Source organism: Platichthys flesus, chromosome 24, assembly GCF_949316205.1.
Source record: "Platichthys flesus chromosome 24, fPlaFle2.1, whole genome shotgun sequence".
Taxonomy (NCBI): Eukaryota; Metazoa; Chordata; class Actinopteri; order Pleuronectiformes; family Pleuronectidae; genus Platichthys; species Platichthys flesus.
This window is the reverse complement of record NC_084968.1, coordinates 7,647,308-7,660,051: the sequence shown is the minus strand read 5'-3', so window position 1 is coordinate 7,660,051 and position 12,744 is coordinate 7,647,308. Positions and strand designations below refer to the sequence as shown.

The window sequence follows — 12,744 nt, the reverse complement described above, 5'->3', positions numbered from 1 at the left end:
ACTTTACAAAAGTATGAGGAGAACAGTAAATGGAGCATAACCCTACAGCTTCATATATCAATATATATACATAAATGGAAAATATATATCCGTTGCACAAGGGGTTGGTGGTCAGCGACATTGAGTGCATTATTGAGCTGTGTGATCAATGGGGCCCCGGGTCACAGACAGTACTGCTGGGGAGAGGAGAAGGAAACAGTACGGGGCAAATTGGAAATGCTGGCTGGATTCATAGATTTACTTCTAGCACTAGATGGATATTCAAATAATAAAAAGTCATGGGAGAGAATGTGCAAGCCATCGTGTAACGTTGGGTTACATCTCTTTTTGGTGTGAATGACCTTGTTTCATCTGAAGAGGAGGTCGCCATTGACTCACAGTTTTATCAGGCTGCGACAAAGTTTACCCCTTACACTCCAGAAGTGTTTTGTGGACTCACTTTACCCACCCTCTGCAGAGTGCTGAGTAGATAAAGGGTTATTTTTTTATTTTTTTCTGTGAACTATCCCTTTAAAAAAATGGATCATTCGAAAATGACCCGACATCAAATGATGTTCCGGGCAACATTGGCACGTTGAGCAATCCTTCCAGGACGTCTCAGTGAGATAATGATCTGCAGGGAAGCATCTGAGGAGAAGGCTGCTCGGCTCCTGCGTTGTCACAGAGCAGTGATGTTATGTAGAAGCGAGCGGAGAGAGTCCGTTATCTGAACTCAATAACAGCCCCAGCTCATAATATTATCTCGGTTCTTATCAAATATTGATACATTTCATTTCACACAAATCACTCGCTTTACTTAAAACATTTCATACAAACCACTGCGTTGAAAGGTGTATATAATGTACACACTCTACAATGTCTTATTGAATTTGTATTTTGTATCTTTATTCTATTGCCTTTTTATATGTCTTTGTTGTCTTGGCTTCGTCATTCTGACTTGCCCGCTGCTGTGATGTGTGTGGATCAACAAAGTTTTTATCTTGTTTCATTAATTATCCACGACTAAATGTTTTGCGGCCATACACAGGCGGTCATTTACTTCCATGAGGTAGACTTCAGTCTTGGGTAAGCAAAGAGTCGCCATAGAGATCAGATCGCGGGATGAAATCTTTCTATTGGGGGGTTTGAGCGCAGCCTGAATGCTGAGTGCTGTTTAGGGGCTCAGTCATCCACTGAGGGCTCAGAATGCAGACTGAGAGCCACTCTGCCCGTCTCCCTCCCCAGCTCTCTCTGTGGTTCAATATTTTATGCCACTCATAAGCTATATTGTCTGTAGCTCCAAGCTGATGGAAAAAGAAATGCAGAAACCTGTACCTGGAACTAACTGTAACAGACTATGTACAGTGTTATTTCCGACAAAAAACACGCAAGATTGAAGGTCTCTCATTAAACTGAAGGACTTTCACCCGGGACTACTGTTTCTACTGTTTCTCGGCTAGCTGTGGAAGAAACTGATTGTATTCCATTGGCATTAATTGCTCTGTAAAGCTCTTGCCTATAGAGGTTCTCTGAAAAACCCAGAGAGCACCCTGATGCGGCGCTTCTGGTCTTATTGTGGCCCACACAAAACGGATTGCAAGCCTGAAGTTGCCCATCTGTTACCAAAATACCAAATGTGTCCCAAATATCCCAAAACAAATCAGGGCCTCTTTGGGCAAACACACGGTGTTCTAGGCATGGTGTAAACTGGATGTGAACCAAAAGTGGCCCCTGTGGTAAATTGGGAATGTGGCCCAATTATGACAAAACTAGTGTGGCCCACCTAAAGACCCTTTGGTTGACATGAGGTATTGCTATGGCATAATTGTGGCTCACATCTGGCAAAAAGGAGAAGACTGCACAAGTGGCATCATTCCATGGGGTATTTGAGCCGGATGACGGTGTTCAGGGGTCTAATCGGGTCTAAAAACAGTTTCACTACGTCCCCAGTAATCTCCTTTCAGACTCAATAAATGCAGTGTAAAAGACCTTCCAGAATCATCAAGGACATAGAGTAGAGGGACAGTGTAGGCAGGAAAACTCCAAACCACTCGTCTCACTCCTCTACCTGTGTCGCAGAGAACAGTAACACCAAGCTAGAACAACAAGCAGTTCACAGGAGGAGAGAGAGGATTAGGGATAATGAAGAAAATCAATGCTGAAATGGTCACAGAGGGTTTCCAGGGAGAATACATCCACAGAAGAGAAGGCGATATTTGAAAGGAGTCTGCAGGGATGGACAGTACAGAGTTGACATACAGCACAGCGGCGCTTGGGGAATGTATACAGAAGGGACACGTAGGGCGAGAGAACGGTCTCCAGGCTGTTGGAATGAGAACAAACAGATTTTTCTTTTCTTTTTTGGCGGAAGGAAGGTTGGGGATACAGAAATTAGAGGAGTAACTCACCAGAGTCAGCAAATTCTGAGGGGACAGTAGAAGAAAGAGAGATAGGAAGAAAGAAGCAGAGAAAAAATAAATCCAGGTGATCTTTAGTTTGATAGGGTACATTTAAGCATTGATAGGTATTATGCCAAGACGAGAAATGTGTGCGACATGTGAAATTAAATTGGTCAATAGCACATTTTATTGTGCTTGTAAATGTAATAAATGATTAGAATTCTGCAGAATAATTTGGTATTTTGGGGGATAATGATTTTGCCTCATTATTGATATTACTCTCATGTGCTAAATATAAGGTTTTGGCAAATAGATACTTGGCTTAGCATAAAGACAGCTAACAAGGCTAAAACAAAAACCTGCCAACCAGCGCCTTTGAATCTCACTGTGAAAATGCAAGTTGCAAGAGATCAGGTAATAGTCTGGAACGTAACCTGACATAGAAAAGAAAGGGACACAAACATGTTTGCAATTACAACCTCTGCCAACATAGCAGAATAATACTGTGACGAAGACAGTAAGACACAATATAGATTCATTGCTGCAGGAGGAAGGGAGTAATGAAGGAGTGAAGAGTATTTTGGAAACACAAACACACACACACAGGCACACAAACACATACACACACACACACGCACACCTCTAACTACGCCCACTTTGAAAGCCTAACAAGAGAAGGGTAACCACTTCCCAGCAGCAGCAAAACAACCCCGGACTTTGCCTCAGCTCCGAAGAGAAGATGACTTTATTTCGAGAAACGGCCTATGAAAAATGCATGGATGGAGTCCTGCAAGCTCCCGCGTGGCCCCGCTGAGCTACACTTAGAGCCTAAGAGCAGGCAAGGACAAGCAGCACAGCCTCCATCTTTGATGGATGCACCTGCTCCGGCTCCCTCCACGCTGCGAGCTCGCCAACAAAGTGCTCCTTTGCATTAATGATATCTGTAACTGCGTATAGGACACGGTCACTAGGACCAAGGCAATCAATGAAATTATTTAACGCTTCAAAACAAATACGGCCCCGTAATGAGTCCGTCGTTCCGTGCTCAGTGGAGCAGGTGAAAACTTTCCAATGTGCTAAATGGAAATTTCTAAATAATTTATTCCAACCAAGCTGGGGCCCGATGGGTTTGCTTTTGTTCTCTGCTGTAATTAATTCAATCCTCGCTTCATGTCACACTGCAGTCGTTGTTTCAGTGCATTCATTTCCAGTCTGTAATCTGCCAAAAGACTCATCGGTCAAATGTGTTAAACTAACATCCTCACATTTCAACTGTTTTCTCACTGAAGCAGGAAATGGCCCTTTTGACCATTTTAAATCCACATTCAATTCATTTTTATGACGTCAAACAAGTAGTAAATGCGTCACTCTGACATGATCAGTGCATGTTGGATGTGCCTGTGGAGACCATATGATAAATGGCTCTACACGGAGCAGCAGGCTGGAGGGTGTTTAGCCCTCTGCTGTACATTTACAACCAGCGATTCCGACTTCCATTCCGACTTCCATTCCCCCAGCAGGCCATGATTTACATTTTAATCACTCAGATGGAAAGATGAATACACTCAGACAGGACGCCCTGGATTCTGTGTACGACAATGATTGGATGCATGTTAATGGGCACTTGAAGGTCCGTCTTGGCACGGCGTGTGCATCTTCCCTGAGCTGACTCATTCCAGGTTTGGCTTTCAAGGAATGCAAAGTCATTTCTGAGATAGCCCCTGCCAGAGGGGCAATACAGAGTCTGACTAGACACAGTTTGATGCTCATCACAGGCTTTTGGAACTTGTCCTGTGTGAGAATTTGTTGTTAAGCAACAGTGATAATTTAAAACTCGGTGAAAACTAGAGTGTAAAAAAAACGACATCTTCAGACATAAGCTGGTGTTGGCTTTCAATATTATTATTCATTTTTAGTGATTAGGATTTATCACATCAGGAGATGTTGCATCGAATTCAAACACCGAAGCTAAAAAGCAAGACTCTCTAGCAACAAATTCTCCAAACCCGCCTTTAACCGCTGCTACCCCCCCCCCCCCACCATTAACGTACAGTTTATTCTTTCATCTTTTTCACGAGAGTGGGATGACACTGCACCTCCCCTGCCGTATTAACATATTCATCCCCTGCGCCGAGCACTGACACTGCCGTTTTACATTTCCTCGAGCTAAGCTAATGGGCCTTCATCTTGGATTAAAGGAAAATGATCTTCCACCTCGGCTGTGCTCTGACACAGCACTAAGCTCGTCTCGTCTCGTGTGGACTGTTTTTCAATCTTGGCATACAGCATAAGGGCTAAAAAAAAGGATTTCCTGATGTTTATGGTGGAGCCTATGGATTTTCAGGGCTCATGGTGGTATTTGCAAAGGATTGAAGCTAATATTTCTATTTCCATTGCTTTCTGTAAGTTGTCAATACCTTATCCACATTTCCATTTCTTCTGAAAACAGAATACAGGTCATTTCAAAGGAGAGAGAGAGAGAGTGGTGTCGTCTGTGTACGGTTTGACCTTCTTACCTTCACTTAGTGGGTCTAGCGTGTGAATCATCAGCTGGAAAATGCTGTTCCTCATCAAGCTGTTGTGCAGGGAGGCGGAGCTACCCCCCCTCTGCAGCCGAGGCCTCGCCTGCGAGAGGAGAAACAAGGTGTGATCAAACATCCTGCTGCATGAGACGGGGCTCTTCAAGTGTGGCATGCTTTCTCCTCGTCCAGCAACTGGATCTATTATTTATGTCAAAAAGCAAAATCAGCTAATCTCAAATGCTACTTCTTGTTCAACAAAAGGGAAACCATGCTTTTTAAAGTTAATTTGTATTTACATTATAACGTTTGATCATTTTACATACGTGTGCTGGACTCTTGCTCCTTTAGAAACATTTCAAGCACAGAGATCAGGATTCATGTTACGGCAGCATTTGCTCATGCATATGCTCCACCACCTCCAGGCATGCTGCTGGTTGGAATAAGATTCTCTAATCCTCTTTTGCATAAAACCTCTAAGCAGAAGTGAAACAAGCACAGAGCGCCACAGCATCTTAGAAAACATGACTCCCATGTGTTGACACATCTGCAGTTAAAGTGGATTTTTCTCGCCAAACCAAGGTCACACCTGCAGTTCAAGCTCGAGAACTGTGGGAAATTAGGCAGCGTCGCAGGCGGCACCTGCTTGGAGTGGGTCCGCCTTTGGTTGCCCACAGGTAATGCATGAGCACAGGAGCTGTCGGTTGCTAATTCACAGGCCCATATGGGTTAGACAGAGAGAGGAAGGGGGACATGTGAAGTGGCAAGGCTTGTGTTTGGGTCTCGGAGGCGTGGCTTCTCCTTCAGCTGCTCCATTTTATTTGCTTCCTTGAGGAGGCAGGTTCCAATTTATTTATTTAAGCATTAGAAGAGTCTCAAGCTTTCACTGAACATGCAGCTTCCTTGAATGTCTTTAGCTAGCTGTGTACAAAATGTAATTGTCACATAAAACGGGTTCAGAAACCAGACGGAGCTTCTCTCTGCACACGGGGAGGCTGAAGGTTAGTGATAACAGTGCACGTCTCGTTCACAGTACGGGGGGGGGGAGAAAAGACAAGTTACGCTACTACATCTACATAGAAACGGGGACAAACATCGAAGCAGACAGGAAGAGTGTCAATCAGACAGGACCTACCGACAGCTTGCCGTCATCCTCCGGTGCCCCAGGACTTAGCTTCTCATCCAACACAGAGAGAAGACCAAGTAAAGGTGGGAAGAGGGAGAGAAAGAGAAAAACAGGACACAGATATGAAGCGTACCACACAGACAAGACGAATAGAAGATAAAGAGAGACACATTGCGACACGGTTACAGAGATGGAGGTGACTGGCTGTGATAAAAGTGGACAAGACTTGTGGGACACATTCATCCCAGCTACTGTGGCATTTTCCTTGAAATTCATTCAAAATGTTGTTTCAATTTCGCTCATTTGACTCAAGGATGTTGACTCATATCAATTCCAGGCACTGCACAGTAGCTGTAAAAAGTAATGGTGAGGATGAAGGACAAATCTCTTTAATAGACCCACAATTTTCACTACAGCTGTGAAAATTGAAAATAACAGTTTATGGTTTAAAACGTTGTGCCCCTGGATCCGCCCCCTCTCTTAGTTTAGTAGTTTGTTTAATCCATACTCAACTGATAAAGTTACTTTGGGTACTTGTTATCACACTGATGTATGAAGTGCTCATTTTTAGATTGTCAGTGTTTAGGTAGTCAGAATTTTATATTTTTCCCATCTCTATTTGTATTTTATCTTCTTTTCTTTGGTACTTACTACTTATTGTATTTTATTGTGTGGATTTACAATAGCATTTCCTCAGTGGGCACTGTGTTTATTGCTTTTGTTCTGTCGAGCCCTTTGTGTTGCATTGTTTGCATTAAGTATGCTACATGAATCCAGTCTGATTACTGGCTTCCTGCTCGGCTAATGACGTGAATGTTCTTATCTTATTAGTGCTGCCTCAAGCTGATGAACTGCCTCGAGAGTCGAATGCCGTCAAATGGTAGAAACGTGAGAACTTTGCCTGTGAGAGTGGGTGAAGTGCCACATCATGTCAAACTGACTCCAGTCTGTGAACAATCACTCAGTTCTCAGCCATCGTTCTCAGCGGGCCTTTTTTTGTGTGTGTGTGCCATGTGCAGCACTGTAACACGGCCTATTTTTTAAACAAAAGCCTTTCACCAAATGTCTGACTGAACTGCGCTCACTTAATCTCCAAAAACCACGAGTGTTCCTCTGTTTTCAACTACAGACACAAAGTCTTTGTTCAGATCTTAGCATATCCAGGCTTTGTTTTCGCAGCCTACACAGGTTTCATACAGTTATGTGTAGAACGTGTGGATAAAGTGGATTAATGCCAAAGAAATGAATTCTAATTGATCTTGTGGATTTTGAACGCAGGGCAAATATACAAATTTGACAACACGGCCTTCGGGGGTTGTCAAGTGATTCATCTGCATGCTAAATGACGGAGCATCGCACTGAATCACAAATCTCTCGACAACAGGACGGGGGAGAGCGGTGTTAACTTCTGTCCATGAGGTGAAAGCTTTCGTGGGTGTTAACATTCCTCACGACAGATTTCTGGATTAAAAAAAAAACACAATAAATCTTTGGGCTCCTTTTGTTGGCTCATCAAATCAAATGAATCTCCACTTTTAATAACATTTACTGGGGAGCTGGTTTCCTTGTGAACATCAGAACCCACTGTGCTCCACTGTTTAACAACTCGTCAATTTCCATGCATTAGCTTATGCCACTGCAGGGCTGCACATCAGTTATAGGAATGTTGGAGCTGAAATTATACTTCCCCCCCCCCCGATAGATGTTACAGAATTTGAGCTAATCCAGAGATTTTCCATGCAGCGATTCCTTTTTAACCTCATAGTCCCCCTATTTTAGATCTCCGGGGAAATTCCCATGCACACTCCAGGGATAATAATTCAGTTTTATTCCCAACCACCATCCTCAAAGGAAAGTCAGTAGGGTTAAGGGGGGGACAGGTGAATGTGCCAGATAGAGATTAAACCAACGGGCCGATCATTAAGCCTGCGTTAAATATTATGACTAATAATCGCAGAGGGAGATTAGTATGTTCCCGGCGGTTTGTGTGTTCTCTAATTCCAGAAGCTCTGCCGTACAGTTCTTGCATAATGTCACATCAGAATCGTTCTTGGAAGCGGATCAGCTGAGGGAAATAAATGTTCCTCTGCAGCCGCATTCATGTAACGATGCGCTGCAGAGAATTATCGAGCGACAGTGAGGCATCAAGCAGAAACACTTCCGCTTTCGGCCCTGAAATTGCCCACAGCTTTAAAAAAAAAAAAAAAAAGGAGGAGGAGGGGGGTGGGTCAGCAGGAATCGAAGCGTGCTGCTGAAACGCCGAGAGCGTAACTGGAAGTCCTGACTTTCGAACATCGGCGGCGGATTATACATCTTCTCGTATGAAATCTGACTGGGGCACAAAAAGGAGTCTATTTCTGGAGGAGTTTGATTTGCATTTTCCTTTTATGCACTGACATCCAAGCCAAATTACTTACGAGAATAATAGCCTCTAGTTTGCCAAAGGTTGATTAAATCCACCATAGCTGTGCTCTATCCCTTAAATCCTTGATTTACTCCTTAATGTATCCCTAGATATATTAAAATATGCAGGAATAGTACTTAGCCTTACTATTTCTAACATTGATTGCACTTTATAACCATATAACTCTATTTTTGACAATTTGCCATATTTTATAGTATATCTTAAATTCATTTTCAAGAGATGCATGAGAAAGATTAAGCTATTGCCGGGATAAAGGGAGTTTAGCTTAGCATTAGCAGTGGCAAAAGGCAATAGTATGATCACCTGCTCTAAATTAATTTTAAACTAGCGCAGCTTTCTTTTGAAGACTTGAAGAGTGACCTGCAGTAATAACTCTATCTGAAATTATCAGATAGAGTTAGGGTTTAATATTTATATTTTTATTATTTTTATAAGATTTGAAATGTGCAATTCAAACAGTCAAAATCGAATCATGATTTCGTCAAAATGTATTTTAATGGTTGTCACGAGACCGTGTGGAGGAGACGTGCACAAGCCAAGCGTGAATCTGAATTAACAGGATAGTAGGGATGGTCTCGCATGACAAATCGTATTGAAACTTTTGTGGCTGTGGATTTACTATAAATAAAGCATGCGTCAGCCTGCGAATGTAAAGATCTGTGAAAACCACATTGCCCGGCTTGTTACGCAAACTGGAAAAAGGGAAATCTTGCACAGCTCCGGGCGTTTGCCTTTCACGTGCGCTCACAGTCGGCAGCCTGTCTGTCAGAGCATGACAGGACGCCCCTCGAGATTTGTCCATCTAGATTCACCGCGTTAGAGCTAAACTGTTGAGCAGCACGACGAGGCAGCATCTCTCTCTCTCTCTCTCTCTCTCTCTCTCTCTTTCCCGTTTTGCCTGGAGACGATAATGATGATCTTCGAGGAAAAGGAGGGAAAAGATGCACAACAAGTCAAGAAGCCATCCACTTGCTAATTAGTAACCCCTTCATTTTTTCTAACAAGCAGAACTAATTACAGGAGCTGCCGCGACGCTGATTTCCCACAAGGCAGCGCTCATCAGGACTAAGCCAAAATTGCTTCCTCTCCCCCCCCCCGCCCTGTGAACCAATCAGACTCAGGCTTTCGGGGGACTAATAGGAGAAGAAAAACTGCTGTGTCATTTTTGCAAGTGACTGTAATGACACAAAGCGCAGTTTGGACCGGCGCCCGGTTGCGTTTCCCCTACCCTTAAATGATAACGCTACAAATGTGGTGATGCTTCAGCGGAGCGAGAGCATGGAGTGGAGTAATGACCTCCTGATCAAACCCGCTGTTCGTCATTCCCGTTAGATCGGCGCTGGGTTCTGATCGGCACAAGCGGTAAACAACACAAGGCCGGTGTCTTCTCTGCTGGCAACGAGGGAAGGTTTCACCTGTAAATCCGCATTTCTATCCTGCACCTCGTCGACCGCGCTCCCACTGCGTCACGCTCTGCCCCAGATTTTTTATTTAGCTGCCCTCTCCTGTTTGTCTTTTGGGTTTATATGGTGCTGCTATTTCCTGATGCTGAGACTTTCGTTTTACATAGAGAGGGGCTTTCTCAAACAGTACCAACCAGACCACACTCCATTGATGGCATGGTCCAAAACTAGTTGCCCCTAGGCATTTGGGGCAACAGTATTACAGTACCACTACAGTACTTTCCAGCTTTCTCTGTATTTCTGCAGTCTTTGTTAAGCCTGCCATTCACTGATTGCGTGATCCGCCAAGGAAGAATGATATTGGGAATTGAAGAACACATACTATTTTTGTACTGATCCAGAAATTAATTTCCCCCTGTCTTTTTCAGTGCTTCTTTTGATCATAATACAAAAGTTTATAATTTTAACGGCCCTATCCTTTAGTTTTAGTTTAGTTCTGCAGTTAAATCCTACTTCACTATCATGGCGACCCAGTAGAGTCCGGATGCACACGAGATGCCGTTTAGAGGTCATTTTCCCACCGAGACAGCAACCACTACTTTTATTCCCTCTCACCCACAAAATCCTGACCAAAGACCAGAGGCTTTGTTCAGTCGTTACACTGTCAGCACATACCGTAGTCACTTCCGATCGAGTGAAAGAGCTCACACACGCACACAAATGCACACACACGTGTACACGCACACATGCACACATGCACACACACACACACATGTCACACCACAACCCTCATCTTGGAAATGAGCTGGAGGTGTGTGTGTGTGTCCAAATGAAGCTTCCTCCCCGTTGGCCCCTTACATTAAGTACATGAAGGGCTAATATGCTGATAGAGCCCTCCTCTGGGGTCACCTTGGTGGGCTTGAGTGTGGACGGCGCTGGGTAAAGGGGGGGGGGGGGGGCGGGGCAGCCTCGTGCATCTCATGCATCATTCTCATCAGTGACGGACATAACACGCTCAGGCGATGACAGAGCGGGAAGAGCCTCTCAGCAGATTCACTACACCGCCAAGCGTATTCTAATTAGCTCATTAGAGACGGTCTGATTGCAATCACTTCCGTTTTAAGAGTTTCTCTCTTAAATGTGGTTTTTCGGCTCCTCCGCGGTGCTCTGTGTGTGGCTGCGTGCGTCTGCAGCCGGGAGATCTATACGCCAGATGATGCGCAGACATTATCGCCATGGATTTCACAAATTACGGGTATTACAGGAACCATGACTATCGGAGGAGCTGATGTAATGGTCAGCTGCTGCGGCTTAGTAAGGCTGACGTTGAGGGTCAAAAATCCCCCAGAGGAAGGGGCTATGCATGTATATAAGGCACGCCAGTCCTCTGCCACATACAGTATGCACAGATTCTATTTTGCTGGGCTGTCATTTCATACACCCATGAGATAGAGATCTCTGTGCCCTTCACATGATGCTTTTACAGTGCTGTTACATTCGATAATTTGACCCAGCTTTCAAAAATAGCCCGTGGTCGATAAGGCTTTCATTTTCTTGCAAGCCTCAACATTTCACCTTCAGGCTCTCACTCAGTACAAAAGAAAAAAAACAAAGGCTCATTTCAGGTTTGTCCAGAATTGCATTTTCTTGGGTGCCTTCTTCATATCACTGACATCCTGCATGGTTTGATTTGATGAGATTAATGTGGGAAAACAATTAATTCCAAGCATTAAATAAAAGACCACAACAGTTCACATCATATCCGATGATCTAAAACAACACTCAAGTCCTAACGGCCGCCAATCAGGACAGCAGTTACAGCCGGAGCCAGAGCGGTTCAGGCTGTCTCTGCATTTCAAAAATTGGTTTCATGACTGGGCCTGTACCGAGATCAGTTGCTCCGCCTGGGCCATAAAGTGGAAGAGCTTTTTAGAATCCAATGTCTCTCATGCAGTTAAGTTAAGGTGCCCTCTCTGGGGAAAAAAACCCTCTGCGTAATCCATTTCAGGAAAGCACCATCCACTTGTCCCGCATCTCTCCTTTAACCCTTCCCCTTGTTTTAGAGTTGCATCGAGTGTGGAGTGGCCCTCGACAAAAAAAAAAAAAGACCCTCACATCAGTAGTGGTCAGCCAATCATGACTTCTCCACCCACATTACAGAAACAAACGAGAGGTTAATGAGGACTGATAACAAGGAAGTGGAGGAGTCCTCTACTAGAGCGGAAAACACAAGGCCTGTTACTGCATTATTAGCTCTTTGTCTTATTCAGAAGGCATTATGGGTAGCCCTGCATGAAAACTGGCACGACTACATTTAAGAAAACAAATGGAGAGAAGGATGCGGGGGTGCTGTCCATGGTGCTGCACCAATGGCAGGGATTGGGCTCAATGTGCACACGCACAATAATAGTTTGGGAATACATTCATTATAAAAGGTTTTCAGGATGGGCTCTGAGTTGCAGCAAACTGATGCTTTAGGACCTTAATCTAGGGCGGCTGTGGGGTAGAGTGGGTCGTCCTCTAACCAGAGGGTGGGCGGTTCGATCCCAGTCTTCCCATTCCTCGAAGTACCATGGGCTGATTCAGATAATGAGCGTCTCTTTTTTCTACTATTGGACAAAACAATACGCATTGCTTTTCAAGGCAGACGGAACTGTGCTCTTACATGATTTCAAAGCAACTGGGATAAGTGACTGGGTGACCTTCAAATCATTAACAACACTGAGGAGGCAGCGAAGAGCCACGGTCCCCTCCGATAAGAATGAGGAGGGGGAGCGCCATTTTTTAACAGCCAATTAAGGAACAACATAAGAAGCAACTGTCAGGTCCCTGTGATGCACATAAAGGACTTCACGTGTGCAACTGTTTCCGTTGAAAATGCGATTAAATTACG

At 44.2% G+C, this 12,744-nt stretch overlaps 1 protein-coding gene across 3 annotated transcripts in view; it reads right to left on the bottom strand.

Moving 5' to 3' along the window:
• The window catches only part of LOC133950240 (sodium/potassium/calcium exchanger 2-like), a 40,238-nt gene that overhangs the window by 17,586 nt on the left and 9,908 nt on the right, over positions 1 to 12,744 (bottom strand). For 2 of the 3 annotated variants that reach the window (XM_062384497.1, XM_062384498.1), the window contains exons 3-4: positions 4,895 to 5,003; positions 2,388 to 2,402 (exon numbers count right to left, since the gene is read on the bottom strand). In XM_062384497.1, the coding sequence (XP_062240481.1) occupies positions 2,388 to 2,402; positions 4,895 to 5,003 (124 nt within the window). The remainder of the gene's footprint in view (positions 1 to 2,387; positions 2,403 to 4,894; positions 5,004 to 12,744) is intronic. The other variant, XM_062384499.1, reaches the window with a different exon arrangement.